General features: G+C 36.8%; 1 protein-coding gene across 2 annotated transcripts; it reads left to right on the top strand.

Annotated features, from left to right (window-relative positions):
• The first annotated feature begins 637 nt into the window (after window positions 1–637).
• LOC107701956 (ETS homologous factor-like) lies at window positions 638–8,563 on the top strand. 2 transcript variants are annotated; one of them, XM_016504133.1, is made up of 9 exons: window positions 638–794; window positions 4,560–4,668; window positions 5,541–5,789; window positions 6,494–6,550; window positions 6,736–6,792; window positions 6,933–7,001; window positions 7,899–7,928; window positions 8,140–8,335; window positions 8,421–8,563. In XM_016504133.1, exons 2-9 carry the CDS (start codon window positions 4,569–4,571, stop codon window positions 8,518–8,520), a joined length of 858 nt encoding a protein of 285 aa, XP_016359619.1. In that variant the 5' UTR covers window positions 638–794; window positions 4,560–4,568; the 3' UTR covers window positions 8,521–8,563. The 2 variants fall into 2 exon arrangements, with proteins under 2 accessions (XP_016359619.1, XP_016359611.1); XM_016504125.1 differs by having other exon boundaries at window positions 6,733–6,792.
• Window positions 8,564–19,015: the final 10,452 nt, after the last annotated feature.

The following is a 19,015-nucleotide window of genomic DNA, read 5'->3' as shown; positions in this document are numbered from 1 at the left end:
ACTTGAGCAGTTCTGCAAAGAAGAGTGGGCAAATATTGCAAAGTCTAGATGTGCAAAGTTAGTAGAGACAGAGACATATCCCAACAGATGAAAGGCTGTAATTAAAGCAAAAGGTGTATCAACAAAATACTGACACAAGGGGGTGAGCCTTTTTCCAATTCAGTGATTCTGTTTTTTTTTGTTTTTTTCTGACATGTTGGTGTTATATCTTTCACTTGGATGTTATAAGTTGCACTGAGTAAATACAGCTGGATAAAACAAAAACCCGTCTTCATTTCAGGCTGCAAAGCAACAAAATTTGATTATTTTAAAGGGGGTGATTCTTTCCTATACCAACTGTACATAGCATGCATATACGTTTTAATCTCAATAAACTGGATAGTTGAGTTCTTGTTAAACATCAATAGATTAATCACAGGCAGGATTGCTGAAGCATGTGGGTGAGTGTGTGGGTGAGCGAGAGAGACACTGATAGTGTATTCATAGTGAAAGTGACTTGCTACAACAGTACCTTTTTTACCGTATGCAAATTCCTAGTACCCCACCTGGCATGAAAATGAGCCAATCGAAGCAGCAGGAAGCAGACGGAATAAAATCCTCATTGGTGAACGAGGTCGCAATCTGTCACAGACGTTTGGCAGGCCTAGGCAGTGTCACAGGTGTCACAACGCAACCTCTCCATTAAAACTCAAATCGTCTCTCCCATACAGACGCTGACAACTTTAGAAAGAGAAGAAAGAAACATTTAACTTTGAACCAGCAGCAGTCCGCCTGGATTACATTCAACATCTCTGGTGAGCAATATGAGACACTTTAATTCTCTTTGATTCTCTGCAGAAAAGGTTTCATTCACTGATTCACTTCAATGATGATCCCAGATGATGATGCAAAACAATTTTAATTTAACAAGTGACATACAATAGTTGTAATGTATGTGACTATATTTAAAAGGAATGTGAATTTTGTGCCTTTTTTTTTTTTTGTCCTTGCTTTTACTTTGGGCAACAAATCACCATTTGCTTTATTTTTGTTATTTTTTACATATTTTTGCATAAATGCATATTAAACCAGTTCGAAATCAAGAAATATTTGATAGGGATATTTGGATTAGAGCAAACTGAAAATGTTAAACTCAAGAAATGATTTTAAAGCAAGCAACTTTTCGAATCAAACATTTCACAAAAAGACATTTTTTTAGGTTTTAAAGTATAAAAATGTATACTGTTTAAAATAAATAAAAAGTACTTTGCGGTCATCATAAATTAGTGGACTTGACTTGTACATCCTCTAAATTGGGAACAGTTAATGAACAGTTGCTAACAGTTTTATGAAAAGAATCATTTGTTAGCAGATGCCACTTGGTTTGATTATTTTTATGTAATGCAGTGACATTCATACATTTAATTGTAACTTGAGCGTCCAAATTCTATTTGGGGCCTCTGAAACTTGGAAACACTTTGCATACTGTGTACAGCACATACAAATTGAGTGTAAATGGCCCCTATTTCTCCATAACTGATTGGTAAAGGAAGATGACGGCCTGTAGCCCAGCTTGTTGGGTCAGTTACTGTAAGAAATGTCATAAACACCAAAATATGTTTATAGTTTTCTTTCCTCATACATTACAGTAGACATCACCATAGTAACACACCAGTCTGGGATGAAATACATCAGATGGGTTTCATAATGGTGAAACGAATCTGGCAACCTGCTTTTCCAGTTAAAAGAAACAAAGAACAATTCATTAGTAATTTGATTTATGAAAGATCTTTCCATTAAAAAAAAATAGATTCATATCACTATGCTAGACAAAGGACTGTTATTATGCAAAATGTCCATTCATAATTGGAAATCTGTAAAAGTTATGTGTCACAAATTAATTAATTTTAGTAATTATTAATATTATTATTTACATATTCATAAAATATTTGTATAATTATTAAAGAATAAAAAATACAATGATTTAATTTTAATGTAGGAGTAAGGCTAAAATTCAATGTTTCAGTTTATTTTAACTAAGTTTTGGTTGAAGGTTTTTTTAGGACAAAACAAATGCTATGTCTCTAATTTCCTTTATTTGCTCTTGGTGTGAACATTATCTATTGTTAGCATAGCTCCCCCAGTTTTACACACATTCCATAAAATGATCTGCCAGGTCATCTTAGGATCAATAAAAAGACAAATATAGGCCAGATTTCAAGTAGGAAGTTTTTCACATACAACTTTAAACACTAATATATAAGAGAATTTTCCACAGTTGACTAAGACATCAAACTAAACAGGTTTACAATCGTTCCAAGGAATATCAATATACTTAGTTCTTGTAAATAATGTAATTTTTACTATATCTCTGCTGAATCACATTTTTACCATGCAAGTGTCTTTTGATACATTCATGTCCTGAAGTTTTCCTTGTATAATATGATTGTTATCTGGATTTATATATCTATTCCAAAACCTAGCAAGGTCTTTCTGCCTTCTAAGAGGACATTCACACTAACAGCAACTTGAAGCGTCAAAACAACCATACCTACGACCTTAGTGAAAGTTAATGTTTATATGATTTGGGAATGTCCAGTAATGCAACAAAGTTGAGAAAGGTCTAGCTTTATGCAAATGAGCATCATCCTGATGGGACAGCCAATAGGAATACATTGGACATCACGTGACCCATGTCATGTGAGATACTGTAGTTGAGTGTACTGTAGTGAGCTATACATCTCATTTGAGCACGCAAATAACGTTAGAATATCCAATGCGACATAAACCAACATCTTAAACCTCATAGAACCTCATAAATGACCGTTTTGTAACAGTCACCATAAGTAGCGACCACAAAAATATAATTTTTTTTATTTACAATGGTTTTCTATTGAGTGTCACATTAGCATGTTGCTAACAGAGCAATATACTCAAGCATAAAATAGGCATAAACATTCATAGCACGAACAAATATTGCTTAAAATACTTTCGAATTTTAAAAGTGCGTTTACAATAAACATTTTTTTTTTTCACCATCTTGGATTTTTCATTGACGTTTTGAGGTATCGCAGGAGGGTTGTATAATCAAGATGCCTACCTTTTGGAATAGGGTCTACAATGCTTTTAAACTAGACTTTTAAAGGGGTCCTATTATGCTCGTTTACAAAGTCTTGATTTTGTTTTGGGGGTGTACTAGAACAGGCTCTCATACTAGGTTGTTCGAAAAACACATTATTTTTCACATATTTTACATTATTACAACACCTCTCTCCCCAGTCTGGCATGAACGGCTCGAATAGTTCCTGTATCAAATGAAGGCCCGCCTTCTGAAATACGAAATGTGCTGTGATTGGTTAGCTGGGCTAGTGTGTGTTGTGATTGGCTCCACTCTGCGCCAGGTCGGGAAATGTCATACCCCTTACCATAGCCGCCTGCGAGCTTCAGTGTAAATATTGCGTCAAAATCAAATCAATTTGAGCGCGATTTAAACCCGGATGATTATAACCATTCTAAGTTCGTCTGTCTTGGGAAAGCTAGCGTGTCTCCGACATAGTGATAACACTCGTTGCCTTCTCTAGTGCAGCTCAACCAGGTCTCGTGCCATTCGTCGATATTTGTGATATCACAAATCCCGGAAAAAAATATGCATTGTAGTCCAAACGAGTCGTTCGTTGTAGTTTTTGAAAAGTGATTTCTGTTAAATAAAATATCTCCTTTTGAAGTGGACTTTGAGCTTTGTAAGTTTGCAGATCTTTTTTATGCTCATACAGCAACATTACAGACTAACTAAAGTTGAAAAAGTGAAAAAGCATAATAGGACCCCTTTAAATGATCATAAGAACATTATTTTATATAGGGTCAAAAGACATTTCAGGATACTTGATCGGGATTCGATCATGCTCATGTTTTTCATTGAAATCCTGTATAGAAAACCTGCACAAAATGGTGCTAATGCAGTAGCTTTCAGCTAACCTGTAACTCACGACACAGATGCACTACAGCAGTAGATGGTTTTAAACAGTGTTTTGTATAATGCTGAAAGATCATATGATACAAGGTATGACTGCACCATTGATCTAACTGTTAAACTGAAGGACAGGTGGAACTTTTATGTATGCAAAGCGGTTAGAAACACTGACACATTCCTGTGCAAATGTGTCTGCATGTGTGGTTGAACGTGGCACGAAGGACACCCACACAAAATTCACCCCCTCCCTTTACCCCTTTGAACATATAAAAGACCTTTGTTTTCCCTCACCAATCATAACTGTAAACTGGTATAACGTCTACACTTTAATTATATGTCCACGTTTGGCACAGTATATATGTTTACTATTAAAAGAATGTCGTCAAGTGTGCTGTCACTCTCCCGTTCAACAAGGATGGTGCAGTGTAAGGCTAAGTCAGAGGGTTGTTGGGTCAAATCCCACAAAGAACAAGCTAGAAAGCATCAGCTTTATGCCCAAGGCTAAGTTGGACTTTTCTAGTCCAAGTTGCTCTTACATTGTGTGAAAGTTGCAGAATCGTTTCTGGTTGTATGGCAAGAAATAAACATTCCTTTCCATTTCTTTCCACAGCACTGGATCATGGTCCTTCAGGCCAGCGGTGTCATGAGTATCCCAGCTACTGTGAGTGTTGACAACCAGCCACCCGCTTCCTGGACAACCCACTACAACTGCGCTGATGGTAACGTTCTTTCTCTATTAACAGAGCCTAATATTCCTGCATCCAGTACAATTCCGGTACAGATTTTAGGTTGTTGGTTTCGTTTATCGCTAATCAGCAGAGACTTTTCTGGCAGGCTAATCATTTTCTCTAGCAGTCACTGTTGGAGTTACCAGGTTATCAGTTGCCTGCATAAGGGACCATGTACAGATAGTGAAAATGATTCACGTTTATCTAGAAACCATGTGCAGTACTTTTATTTACACATTTTACAGTATATATCTGAATGCTAAAACTAGCTGTTCTACAGCATACAGTATATTGTGTTTTGGATGTTGGTTCCTACATGTGATGCTAGTGCGTTGTAATCATCTTTATCAAAGGTCTACATCCCTGCTCCTGGAGACCCACTATCCTGCAGAGTTTAGCTCTTACTTTAATCAAACAGACCTGAACAAGTCAATCAAGGTCTTCAGAACTGCTTGAAAATCATAGGTGCGTTTGTTGAAGCAGGCTGGAAATAAACTTTGCAGGATTATGGGTCCCCAGGAGTAGGGTTGAAGACCTTTGCTCTAGCTAAACAAGCAAACAATACTTCCTCAATCAACCTGCTTCAACAAAATTACCATTCTAGTGAACCAACTTCACCAGCAAGCTTTGCTGAGAACACTATGATTTGAACTTGAACAGCTCCTATAACCAGCTTGTAACAGTTTAACTTCATTCTGGTCAACTTAGTATTTTTATTTGGTGCCCAGCAAGACTTTCTCTTGATCAACCAACTACACTAAAAAGACCAACCCTGACCAGCACCAAATCTGCACCAACCAGGTTTCAGTAGGGACATTTACTAAACCCTTTTGAAACCATTCTCCCTCAACTTGCATCCGCAGTGACATCCGGTTACATGAGCCGGCTCTGGTCTCAGGATCTTCACCCACAAAACTGGACCAAGTACCAGGTGTGGGAATGGCTCCAACAGACGCTGGACATGCACCAAATTGATGCCACCAGCATTCCCTTCCAGAACTTTGACCTTGACGGGAGGCAACTGTGCAACATGAGCTTCCAAGACTTCACCCGAGCAGCCGGATCCTTAGGTTCCATTCTTTTCCAAAGCCTGACTGACCTTAAGTGGAACGGTATGCATCTTAACTCTGTTTACTCTTCCAACCCTGAACGAGATGGTTAATGTGATTTTGCCATGTTCCTGGATCAACAACTTTGTTGGTCCTGCATCAACATTATCAACGAGATACCAGATTGTTATGGTTGCGTTTGAAAGTTGACTTTAAGTTAGCACTTCTTGTCAATCTATAGTTTTCCTTATTCTCTCTGAATAGGTATGTTACGGTAAGGTTATTTTTGAGTAGGTATAGGGTTTGGCTTTCGATTGTTTGCTAGGAATGTTATTTCATGATCAATAAAGGAGGATAATCAAGGTTGGAGCCATAGATTTTGGGTGACCCAAGTTTGAGTCCCAGCTTGTGGCCTTTTTGCAATCCCATTCTCCTCTCTCCTATTTCCTTTCGACTTTTAGAGAAACAAATTATGAAATGGATCATAAATCCAGGAGGGTGTTGCTAACGAGACCCAGAGTTCATAAACAGTCAGTGCTATAAGTTTAATACACTTTCCATTACAGTGTAATACTAAACCTAATAAAGACCAGAAAAATATATACAGGTGTCATGTGAGAACCATACCAACAAGTTAAACTGGTTAGCAACATGATGCGAGAGTGACTTAGAAATTTGATGGTAGTCACTACAAAATAAGCACTGTTATGGAGACATATTTAGGCACTCATTTTTCTTTTTTGTCTTTTTTATTTAATGTCTCACAGGTCAGTATGGTCACACAGATATGTTTACACCAGGGGACATTAAAACAGAAGTAGAGAGTAAGTAACCACACACAAAGTAAAACTAAAAGAGCTTTTGGTTTCATTTCAATCCTTATAGCATAAAGTTTCAGTGACTTAACATTGACCCACATCTGCTGCTGAAAACAGAAGTTTACAGATTCTCTTGAAATAGACTTTTCATATCACGATTTTGTAACCAAGTACTTCAATTTCCTCAGCAGACTTCCCTTGTTCAATCCTCCCCTTCAAGGAAGAATCCAACTTTTACAACACTTCAGGTACCTGTGAAATTATGATTTTAAATTTTTTTTTTATTATTTGGTTATGTATTTCCTGTTAAAAAAAGATGATGTGTGTATATATTATTTATTTAACCTAACAGTTTGACAATATTGTGTCATATGTTCTCTTTCCTCAGAACTGTTTGATTTCAAAAGCTCATTCCAGCCCAACACCATATTATCCTCACCTGCTCCCTCAAGCCCAGGTAAATGATCTTAATTTGAACTGCACTAAATCTTATCCTAAAAGCAGCATTCTCCTTGCTTCCATATAAAAAAGTACTATGCCGATACCATGGTATGGTGATTGTGTCTGAGGGTAATACCATGGTACTCCAGGGTACTACTATGGTAAATGTCCAAAAACTTTGAGAATGTTCAAGGTTAAGTTATCCTGATGCATCTATGTATTGTATCGGACATGGGTTCAGTTCCCGGGAATGCATTAACTGATACAAATGTATTTCTTGAATGCAGTGGAAGTTGGTTTAAATAAAAGCATCTACCAAATGCATACATATGCATGCATAAATGTATGTTTTAACACCCTTGCAAATAAATATTTTTATAGAGAAAGGTTTATAGTTATAATACAATGCCATTTGCCCCGGGTCTCTTTGCTGTGTTCTTCCTTATCGCCTGTGTTACATAACTGAAATGATTTGTTCACAGCAGGCACAAAGGACTGAGATCAGACCAATTAGATAGGCATGCAGCGCTGTTGCAAAGCTACTGATATGGAACAAAATCTTTACAGTCCACCCACAGACACTTAAACTAGACAGTTAAACACAGGAACTAAAAATACTTATAACACATGCACTTCCCCAATCGGTTTTCCTCCAGTCCCCTGAATGGACTGATTTTGAAACTGTGATTTTTCTTTTCTTCCATGGAACATAAAATGTCCAAGCTGATCTTTTCCATACAATGAAAATGAATACTGACTACAAAAAGGACAACAAAGTACCCTTGAAGTAGTCAATAAGCCTAATTTTCAAAAGCCAAAGTTGAAGTTACTATTCACAAGTTTTCCATGATCCATAAGAAACGTAAGCTGTCACTTTAATAAATGTGGTTTCATTTTAATTTTCTCATTTCAGATCCCAAGCGGTCACAAGTCAAAAGACACAGTGAGTTGAAAATTTTCACATCTTACTTCACCGAAGGGTTTTTTTTTCTGTTAATGTGTCCTGAACTTCACCCGGTGTTTGTCTAGAGAACCTGACAGCAGCACATACCGAAACCTCTTGCACGTGGATGTGCCTTTTCAAGTCTTGAAACTGCTTTAGATTCCTTGTGATTCTCATCTAACTACGTTCACACAGTCTCATATTTCCACAGACCCTCGCGGGACGCACCTATGGGAGTTCATCCGAGACATTCTCCTGAACCCCGAGCGTAACCCCGGCCTGATCAAATGGGAGGATCGCTCCGAGGGGGTTTTCCGCTTCCTTAAGTCGGAAGCCGTGGCTCAGCTTTGGGGCAAGAAGAAAAATAACAGCAGTATGACCTATGAGAAACTCAGTCGAGCGATGAGGTAACATCTTCCCTGGAATTTTGCAACTTTTTAAAGGATTCTGATCAGTATTCTGAGCTGCTTGCATGTTTCTTTCTCTCCAAAGGTATTATTATAAACGAGAGATCCTGGAACGGGTGGATGGACGTAGACTTGTTTATAAGTTCGGCCGAAATGCTCAAGGCTGGAGAGAGTCTGAGAAGTGAAGGACTTTGTCTTCACATGTAGCTTCCAAGTGAAACCTATATTTATAACATTATTGAGTTTTGTTTTTTGTTTTTTTGAAGTACGTGTCAACTTATTATTTGATTATATTTTTAAATGCTCTTTACATTGTTTACATTACAAATGTACCACTAATTTTATATGCATTTGACTCTAAAAGCGTAAATGTGTTGTATCTACTGTGAAAAGGCATTTGTCATGAATACAGGGTCCTGTTCATCAAGTAGAATGAACTCAATTTAGAGTAGACTTAAGGCCTTTTCGCACTGAACGCGAAAATTCGGATCGAAACAATAGATCCCTATGGGGCTATTCACACCAGGCGCGATCATTCTCGGCACAAGAATGTGAAAGTGAGGATTATTTTTCATCTTGTGTGGCGATTTTTCGCTCCGCGATGAAATGGGCCGTCCAATTAGATTTGAGCTTAGATCACGTGTCTCTGTTGCACAAAAGGGCGACAGTGGTGGTGTGGTTTCAAAAACCAGTGTATACAAACATAGAGTGGATGCTGAGTTCTTGATATCATTCATATCTGAGAATAGATTTATTCTCACATGCTCTTTATAAAGAATATAATTTCTATTAATTCTCCACTGAATTACGTGTTATGAAGGGCACTGTCCGTTTTCTTCCACGTGCGCGAGTGTTATGAGTCATGAGTCAATCATGTGATCATATCTCCTGCCCTTCCCTATGAAAAAAATTAAGAGAAACATTTTTCTACACATGAAATATTAAAGAAAATAGACATATGATTGTGTCGATATATATTTTCTGTTTGTGTTTTTATGCAGCTCATGATATTTTCATAACAATAAAGGATGTTTATGACAAATGATAAGCAGGTGTAGCATTCAATCCATTATAAAACATGCAAAGAGTGCATGTCTGCCTATTATAGAATCAAAATCAACTTTAGGTCACAATCGGAAGTTATTAAAAGCCCTCCTCGATGATGGTTTAAAGTGGGTTTTAAGCAATACATAATAATCACATACATTTTCAAGTGTAGCTTGATGCTAACTGTACCTCTAATTATATTTTAAGATGTATTCTTGTAATCATTATAGATAGTTTGTGTTTCAAGCTTTATTTATCTTAATTTAATGCTGTATATTGAGCAGCGGATGATGTTAAATTCATATACGAGATAGTGCCTACATATCTGAGGAAAAATGCATTGGCGATCAGTCGTTTCGTGCCCATTGTGAAAGCACCATTCGTCTGTGATTCGCCTCGCTTTTTCACATCACGCTCAATGTGAAACGCCCTTTACCCTGGTAAAACAGCAAAGAAGTTGAAGTGAAGGACTAAGATGTAAAAAAAGAAAAAACACCAGGTTGTGGTCTTTATTGTTGTGGCTGTCAATGTACATCATGAACCACAAAAGGCCACAATGTAAAGTTTTTATTAATGCTTGTTTATAGGTTGTGCATTTTATAATTAAAGTTATTAAAAATAACTAACAAGAGTTTTTAAGCCCTAAATTAAGTTGTTTATGTCTTGTGGCAAACCTTTAATTGAGCAATTTTTGTAATAATTTTGTTTATTTGCGATTGATTGAATAGAAATTGTGCCAGATTTAGACAAAAAATTTGCCTGCAAATGTAATTTTATGGTTTTCTATGAATCTATTAATTATATGAATCTTAAACATGAAATATATATATATATATATATATATAATTAAACAACTGGATGGATGGATGGATGGATGGATAGACAGATAGATAGATAGATAGATAGATAGATAGATAGATTCTATCAAGTTTGGGACTCAAACTTGGGTTAATTTTAATATTTGAGTGGCAGATTTCAAGTCATGAATATTCTAGTTGGGAAATTTCAGTCGTAAGACACCAGAAAATCCAAGGAAGAATAAAATTGCATTCAAAAATTATATTCACTTCATTGTAAGAGAGATTTGTGACGTGACATGTGGCCAAGTATGGTGACCCATACTCGGAATTAGTGCTCTGCATTTACCCATCCAAAGTGCACACACACACAGCAGTGAACACACACACACCATGAACACACACCCGGAGCAGTGGGCAGCCATTTATGCTGCGGCGCCCGGGGAGCAGTTGGGGGTTCGGCGCCTTGCTCAAGGGCACCTCAGTCATGGTATTGAAGGTGGAGAGAGCGCTGTACATTCACTCCCCCCACCTACAATCCCTGCCGGTACGAGACTCGAACCCGCAACCTTTGGCTTACGAGTCCGACTCTCTAACCATTAGGCCACGACTTCCCCTAAGTAAGACCTAATGAAGTAAAGGGCACAAAAAATTATCTTCTTTCTAAAAAGACTCGACTTTGACTTAGAGAAAAGATGAATTTTAACCTGATTGAACCAGAGGACGATAATGTCCCGGAGTGTCCGGGAACGCCTCATCCCTTCACACACAGGGACAATGCTGGATGTCAAGCTACTCTTTTATTTTCCTTTCTGTTGCTCGGATGGCAATGATAGCTAATGATTTGCAGCAGCTGTGGCCAAAGATGTTGTCAGTGCTGAGTTATGTTAGATAAGACAAAATGCCAGCGAGTTAATTGTTCCACCGTGCGTGTCACGGCCACAGTGCTGCCACCTCCGGACAATAGATAAACGGCTCCCTGCTGCTCCATGAGATAAGAGCCGCTGACACTCTCTGGCCTCTCTCTTTGTTTTCCTGTCAGATTTTTCATAGGCAAATCCCTCTCTCACCTTCTAACTCTTTGCCATCACTTTCTGCAATATTATGGTTCTTTCATAAACGTGATTTCACAGGGATTTATTTAGATTTTTTTAATCCTTATCTTTATCCGCACCCACAAAATTTGCCACTGCTTGAGTGTTTTATCTCTCCACTCCTATCTGTGACTAAAGAAAACGGGCTCCTATCACGGAAGGGAACCTGTAAAACAAAGCACAGCGACTGCAAATATGGGAATAACTGAAGCATTGCTGCTGAAGTGAGCAGTGCTTATCAACAAGTTTGTTATGTGTGGATAATCCACTTAAGACAATATAGTTCCTGTAACTGTGAATCCCAAACCTTCAACTGAGGCATTTTGGGTCTAATGCTAGTCTAGCTCCAGTGTTTTCAATCCAGAGACCCCTGGGGGTCTGAGAAGGAAGGGCAGGGGCTCAGTGGAAAAGACATACTGCAAATAGAATTTTCTTAAAATATTTTCTTTTAAATCTGTGTTATTTTAGTATCATTGAGATGCTATTATAGTTGTATTAGATTTTAGTTTTTTATTTGAAGTTTTCATTTTCATTTTTGTTGAAGGTTTAGTCATTTTGTTGTTGTTGTTTTTTTGTCATTTTTATTTGTTTATTTTACATGTCTATGTAGCTTTTATTCATTTTACTTTATTCAGTACATCATTTTAAACTAAATTAAAAAAAATAGATGTTTTCTTTGGCAAATAGCTGAAATACTTTCTTACTTTTTATTTGTCCTTATTTCAGTTAACGTTTATTTTATTTCAAGAATTTTCAAAAAATATATATGTTTTAGTTTTAAAACTGTTTTTAACTAATAATTCTGATTTGAAAAAATGATGTCATAATGTTTTAATTAAAGTTAGGAAATGCTTTTGTTAACATTAGTTAATGCATTAGGTATCATGAACTAACAATAAACAATTTTTAGAGCATTTATTAATCTAGGCTAATGTTTGTTTCTTTGCTTGCTTGTTTGTTTGTTTGTTTGTTTGTTTGTTTGTTTGTTTGTTTGTTTGTTTGTTTGTTTGTTTGTTTGTTTGTTTGTTTGTTTGTTTGTTTGTTTGTTTGTTTGTTTGTTTGTTTGTTTGTTTGTTTGTTTGTTTGTTTGTTTGTTTGTTTGTTTGTTTGTTTGTTTGTTTGTTTGTTTGTTTGTTTTAGAAATTACTTAACCATTATGTATAGTAATTGTTAGTTTAAAAATATACAATTGTTTATTACAAATGAACAAATGTCCATTCATAATGCATTATCATAAAATTAATTTTTTTAATATTCATTTATTTTAATAAATAATTTATTCAATTTATTAAATATTAATAATAATTAAGTATTAATATGCAGCAATTAAAGTCAAGTTAAACAAAGTAATTTTCATTAATATTCATAACCTGATAAGAAAGAGTTACCACAAGTTATAAAATGGTATGAAGAAAATTTTGCTTTTTTTACATGTTAGTCAATGTGAGTGAATCTGTAAAGGTTGAAATAACAAATGGGAAACAAAAGCTTAGCTGTAAGTGAGTCCGTGAAGAAAAATCTTGCATTGTTTTTTTGTTTTTTTTTGGTCTGTTGTTGCTGTATTGTTATTTCCCCTATAGTATATTTTCTCATAGTGGTGTAATTGAACAGTTTGGGATTATGAAAGGGCCCTTTGGTTCAAAAAAACATTTGAGAACCCCTGATCTAATGCAAGTACTGCACATAAAACGTAACTTTTCTGCATGAAATCCACGGATAGTGCATTCAAAGGCTGTGGCATGAAGAGAAGAAAGGCTGAGGTAGAGAAAATGAGTTTGTCTGACAGTGCCTGCATCTTTCACACTGTTGGAATGAGCAGGAAAAAATGTAAAAATGAAAGGCAGCCAGCAGTTCAGTGCATGTTGCAACATGCCACTCGGCTAAATCACAGGAACGATGTGCTAATAAATTCAGAGCTGGGCCGAGGGTTGACCACGTGCCCAAAAGATTCATATTTTTGGACCCAAAAAAAGTTGCATAAATGACCACATACCAAGAATGTGTGATTTAAACACAAATAAGGACTTACTTTCGATCTAATTTAATATATTACAGTGCATTACTAGGCCTATTATCAATACTTGAAAACTTCAAGATTTATTATTATATAATGAGCTACTTATCTTGCTTTAAAAATGCTTTGTACAATATTTTTAAAGGAAAGCAAGACAAATTTCTGATTTAAAATGATTGTGCAGCTCATGCACTTGCACTTCTCATCAAATTTCATCCTAAACAAGGCCTTTATCCTTAGCATGAGATAGCATTAGCAATCTGTTTTACATGCTTAAACGATGCAATATCTCAAAACACTACACTGATTATGAACCAATTTGAATGTGCCATGTGTGTTGTACTCAGACGTTTCATTATTTAAAGCACCTCGATCATCAGATGCAGCATTCAGAACAGGGAAGCGATGGCAGATAACCACGTCTAAAGACAGCGGCAACACAGTCTATCAGCTGATCTCGGATCAGAGGAGGCTTTGTGCTTGTTCTGTGTAGTCTGGATCCATCTTATCTTTTTGCTTCACATTCAAAAACTCCTTTGAGGTTTCAAATGAGATGCATTAGTTCGGCTGATAGCAGGGCCCAATGGCTGAGAGACATATTTTGTGTGTCAGCCATGTACTATGGCCATGTCCACACGTACACCGGTATTTTTCTTCCGTTTTAAAAAAAATCTCCGTCCACATGAAAACGCAAACGCATGCTATGAAGCACTGTCAAGAGCATGCCAAACTAACAGGTGGCGAAATAATCTCAACCGTAAAGCCATATTGGCCAATCAGAAGCCTGAAAAAGTCTCCAGTAGGCGGAGATAACAGTGCAGGCGCCGACGTCACAAGCCAAAAATGCCTGGTTCCGCTGTCTACACAATTACACTGCAACCGGAGTTTTTGAAAATCTTCACCCTGGGAGGCGTTTTCAAAAATGTTTGGTTTCAGTGAACTGCTGCTGCATTTGCGTGTGGACGAACGGCCAAACCGCATAGAAAAAGCTGCGGTTTTAAAAATAACCGCGTTCGTGTGGACAGGGCCTATGTAAAGATGTTTTTGAACCAAATCACCTAACCCTGCCTTCAAGTTTTGCCTGTTTAGTTTAGGCCTACTACATCAACGGCCTTCCATATTCACATATAATTAGAACGATTATTAAAACTTTATAGTTTTAGTTATCATTCTTGATGTGAACAGCCATTAAAGTCAAAATATTATTCACTAGGACTCCCAAATTAGCTTATATAGCCTAGTTCATAAAAATCAAACGTCTGTTTTTATTTACTCACCCTTGTGTCCATGAAATGTAAAAGGTGATTTATTTAATGAAAAATCAATGAATATCGATTGAAAATGTTGTCATTCGTCCTAACTCTGCACGCGATGATAATACGTAATGACGGAATCACGAGTCGGATCTTTTCAGGGATTTAGTTGATCCAGTTCGCAAAACTGCTCTGATTCATTGATGTTTTGGACTGATCCGATCCGAATTTTTTTTTTTTTTTTTTAGAAAGAAAGTCATACGGTTTATAACATGCGGAGGAGTAAATGACGAAAGAATTTACATTTCGAGTGTCTCTAACTACATGTTTTCACTTTTTTACCAATTCACATCTTTCAATTTCTCACTCTTGAAAGAAAGCGAATGCAAATAGGCTATTTTGTTTTGATAGAAACAGAAAATACTTCAAAAACAGACACTGGTGACCTGGATACATAACGCAGCCCCAGAAAAAGTAGTAGCGTCAGTATGTATTTGTTAATTGAAGAATGTTATATTTACTTAAAGGGGTCATATGATGCGATTTCAATTTTTCCTTTCTCTTTGGAGTGTTACAAAGCTCTTGGTGCATAAAGAAGGTCTGTAAAGTTGCAAAGACTAAAGTCTCAAATCCAAAGAGATATTCTTTATAAAAGTTAAGAGTCAGCCACGCCTACCTAAAATGGCTCGTTCTAACACGCCCCCACATATCTACCTCACTATCTGGGAAAATTTGCATAACGCCGCCCAAATGTTCACGCAAAGAAAGAAGGCATAACTTTTATTCTCGCTGTAGTATTGTTGTTGCCGCCGCCATGTCGTGAAGGCGCTGTGTGCTTTGTAGTGAAAGCGAAACTACTTTGTTAGGCCTTCCAAAAGAGGATGATATCGCTTCGTCATGCCTCGGTTTCAGTGACCTGGTGCTGCGTTTGCGTGTGGACGAACGGCCAAACCGCATAGAAAAAGCTGCGGTTTTAAAAATAACCGCGTTCGTGTGGACAGGGCCTATGTAAAGATGTTTTTGAACCAAATCACCTAACCCTGCCTTCAAGTTTTGCCTGTTTAGTTTAGGCCTACTACATCAACGGCCTTCCATATTCACATATAATTAGAACGATTATTAAAACTTTATAGTTTTAGTTATCATTCTTGATGTGAACAGCCATTAAAGTCAAAATATTATTCACTAGGACTCCCAAATTAGCTTATATAGCCTAGTTCATAAAAATCAAACGTCTGTTTTTATTTACTCACCCTTGTGTCCATGAAATGTAAAAGGTGATTTATTTAATGAAAAATCAATGAATATCGATTGAAAATGTTGTCATTCGTCCTAACTCTGCACGCGATGATAATACGTAATGACGGAATCACGAGTCGGATCTTTTCAGGGATTTAGTTGATCCAGTTCGCAAAACTGCTCTGATTCATTGATGTTTTGGACTGATCCGATCCGAATTTTTTTTTTTTTTTTTTAGAAAGAAAGTCATACGGTTTATAACATGCGGAGGAGTAAATGACGAAAGAATTTACATTTCGAGTGTCTCTAACTACATGTTTTCACTTTTTTACCAATTCACATCTTTCAATTTCTCACTCTTGAAAGAAAGCGAATGCAAATAGGCTATTTTGTTTTGATAGAAACAGAAAATACTTCAAAAACAGACACTGGTTCAGATCCAATTTTTTTTTTTTTTTTTTTAGAAAGAAAGTCATACGGTTTATAACATGCGGAGGAGTAAATGACGAAAGAATTTACATTTCGAGTGTCTCTAACTACATGTTTTCACTTTTTTACCAATTCACATCTTTCAATTTCTCACTCTTGAAAGAAAGCGAATGCAAATAGGCTATTTTGTTTTGATAGAAACAGAAAATACTTCAAAAACAGACACTGGTGACCTGGATACATAACGCAGCCCCAGAAAAAGTAGTAGCGTCAGTATGTATTTGTTAATTGAAGAATGTTATATTTACTTAAAGGGGTCATATGATGCGATTTCAATTTTTCCTTTCTCTTTGGAGTGTTACAAAGCTCTTGGTGCATAAAGAAGGTCTGTAAAGTTGCAAAGACTAAAGTCTCAAATCCAAAGAGATATTCTTTATAAAAGTTAAGAGTCAGCCACGCCTACCTAAAATGGCTCGTTCTAACACGCCCCCACATATCTACCTCACTATCTGGGAAAATTTGCATAACGCCGCCCAAATGTTCACGCAAAGAAAGAAGGCATAACTTTTATTCTCGCTGTAGTATTGTTGTTGCCGCCGCCATGTCGTGAAGGCGCTGTGTGCTTTGTAGTGAAAGCGAAACTACTTTGTTAGGCCTTCCAAAAGAGGATGATATCGCTTCGTCATGCCTAGAGCTGATCTGTGCTGGTCGCTGAGGAAATACTTCAACTTCGCGCTGTCGATCGCCGGATCGGCTTTCACCGTGGACGAAGCGGAGTCCAGCCCGGGGTCGTCACATGTGGTTGCCGCAGGCATCACAGTATGGTAAGGGACATAACATTTCCGTCACACGCTTGAGGAATTCGGCCAATCACAACGCACTGGATAGCTGGCCAATCAGAGCACACCTCGCTTTTTCAGACCGATGAGCTTTGTAAAAATCGACGCGTTTCAGAAAGGTGGGGCATAGAGGAGAAACAATAATGTACAGTATGTGGAAAATAATGTGTTTTTTTAACCTTAAACCACATAAACACATTTCATTACACCAAATACACAAAATACTGTTCTTTTTAGCAGCATCATATGACCCCTTTAATATGTCAAATATGCTTTGCACCTACCTAATGTACAGTGAAACTATATAGACATACTTCCTGCTCAGCTATCACACTTGTTTAATTAATCTATTGTATTTTTGTTAAAGCTTTTTTATACATAAATTATCAAACAATAAAAAACACCATGTAGTTTATTCACATGTGCTACATTTGTAGCCTACTTGACTTTGTATTTAGGCGGACAAGACATCCCATTCACAGACCGTATAGAAACTCTTTTTTTGTTTTGTTTTTTGTAATTTAATTCCTCATGACAAATGATTAAGCACAAAACAGGCGAAACCTGTGCAGAGAAATTTTAGTTTCCTGTAAAAATCTCATACCACTGAGAGGGGTTTCCCCTGCATACTAGACTCAATGGCATTAACCCACCATGCAAATATTAACAGCAGCACCAGGCCTACTTATTTCCTGGTCCAGAATCTTTGGGAAAGTCAAAAAATGTTTATTATACATATGCAAAACTAAATTGAACAGAGTTATGTCTTCCCACAATGTTCAAGGTTTAAAGGCTAATAAAAGTGTAATGTAAATGTTAAACAAACAATAATGTTACTGAAACTGTGACTTAGATTGAGTTGACCAAATGTTTCCCTTTTGTATTGTTATTCTTGACCTAGACACCCAAACAGTGTTTGACGGTAACCATAATACGCTTTTAAACCCTTTATTAAGTGTGATTCACAAATTTTTGAGACAGTCACACAAAGGTTGAAATGCACATGTTGCTTAACTTGATACAATGGAACAGACAAACTCAGTCCAGCAGTGCCATGCAGTCATCTGTAAAGGGTGTGAATTTGCAACAATTTAGAGATTTTATGGTACTACTGTTTAAAAGAAATAAAGAAAATAAATGAATAAGATTGCCATTGGCAGTGAAGAGAGAAATTTTTTTCCTCTGTTTCTGTCCTAGAAAACAACAGATTTGAGAGTGTTATTTAACTTTATATAACTATTTATTTATATAACTATTAAAGGATAATTTATTCTAGATGACTCAAATATGTTCACAGAAACATACCAACAAATGTCAAAAACTGCAGTTCTGTCAGGACCACTATCGTCAAAGATAATTGACAATTAGCATACAGTTTGGATTGGCGGTATGGTTCCGTTCTGGGCAAGAACTCCCTGCGCATCCATGCAGCCTAGCATGGATGAGAGCAGGGAGAGCAGCGATTACCCCCCATGTTAAACAGAACAGAACCAACATAAATGTATTGCAGATATCGTTAAAGTTCAATAATGTTATGTACACATTTAAGAATTAGTCTGATTCAAAGGATAATCCGAAGGCTGAATCCTGACTGACAGAGGAGGAGTTGGGGATGGAGGAGGGTAATTAGCTATTGAGCAATGCGAAACTGCTGATACTACTGCGGGACCTTATATATGAATACTTAGGTGTCGTATTCCCATAGGTTGATGGGGATCAGCTGAGAGTCAGCTGATGCGAGCTTGACTAACGTGACCTGCCAGAACTAACGCTACGCTTGATTCCCATGGTGTCTGGCTTTTCTGAGATATTATATTTTATAAAATGTTGTATTTCTTCTGTTCATAATGTAAAATAGCCAAAGCTGTTTCACGACTTTATTATTTCATAAATAAAGGCAAGTGAAAGTATTTTGCTCTTGTAGAAGATAAAGTCGGTTACATTTGCATTTTTTTGTACCACTTTTGC

The sequence above is a fragment of the Sinocyclocheilus anshuiensis genome, unplaced genomic scaffold, assembly GCF_001515605.1.
Source record: "Sinocyclocheilus anshuiensis isolate Anshui unplaced genomic scaffold, SAMN03320099.WGS_v1.1 scaffold729, whole genome shotgun sequence".
Classification (NCBI taxonomy): Eukaryota; Metazoa; Chordata; class Actinopteri; order Cypriniformes; family Cyprinidae; genus Sinocyclocheilus; species Sinocyclocheilus anshuiensis.
This window is presented reverse-complemented; position numbering and strand designations above follow the sequence as displayed.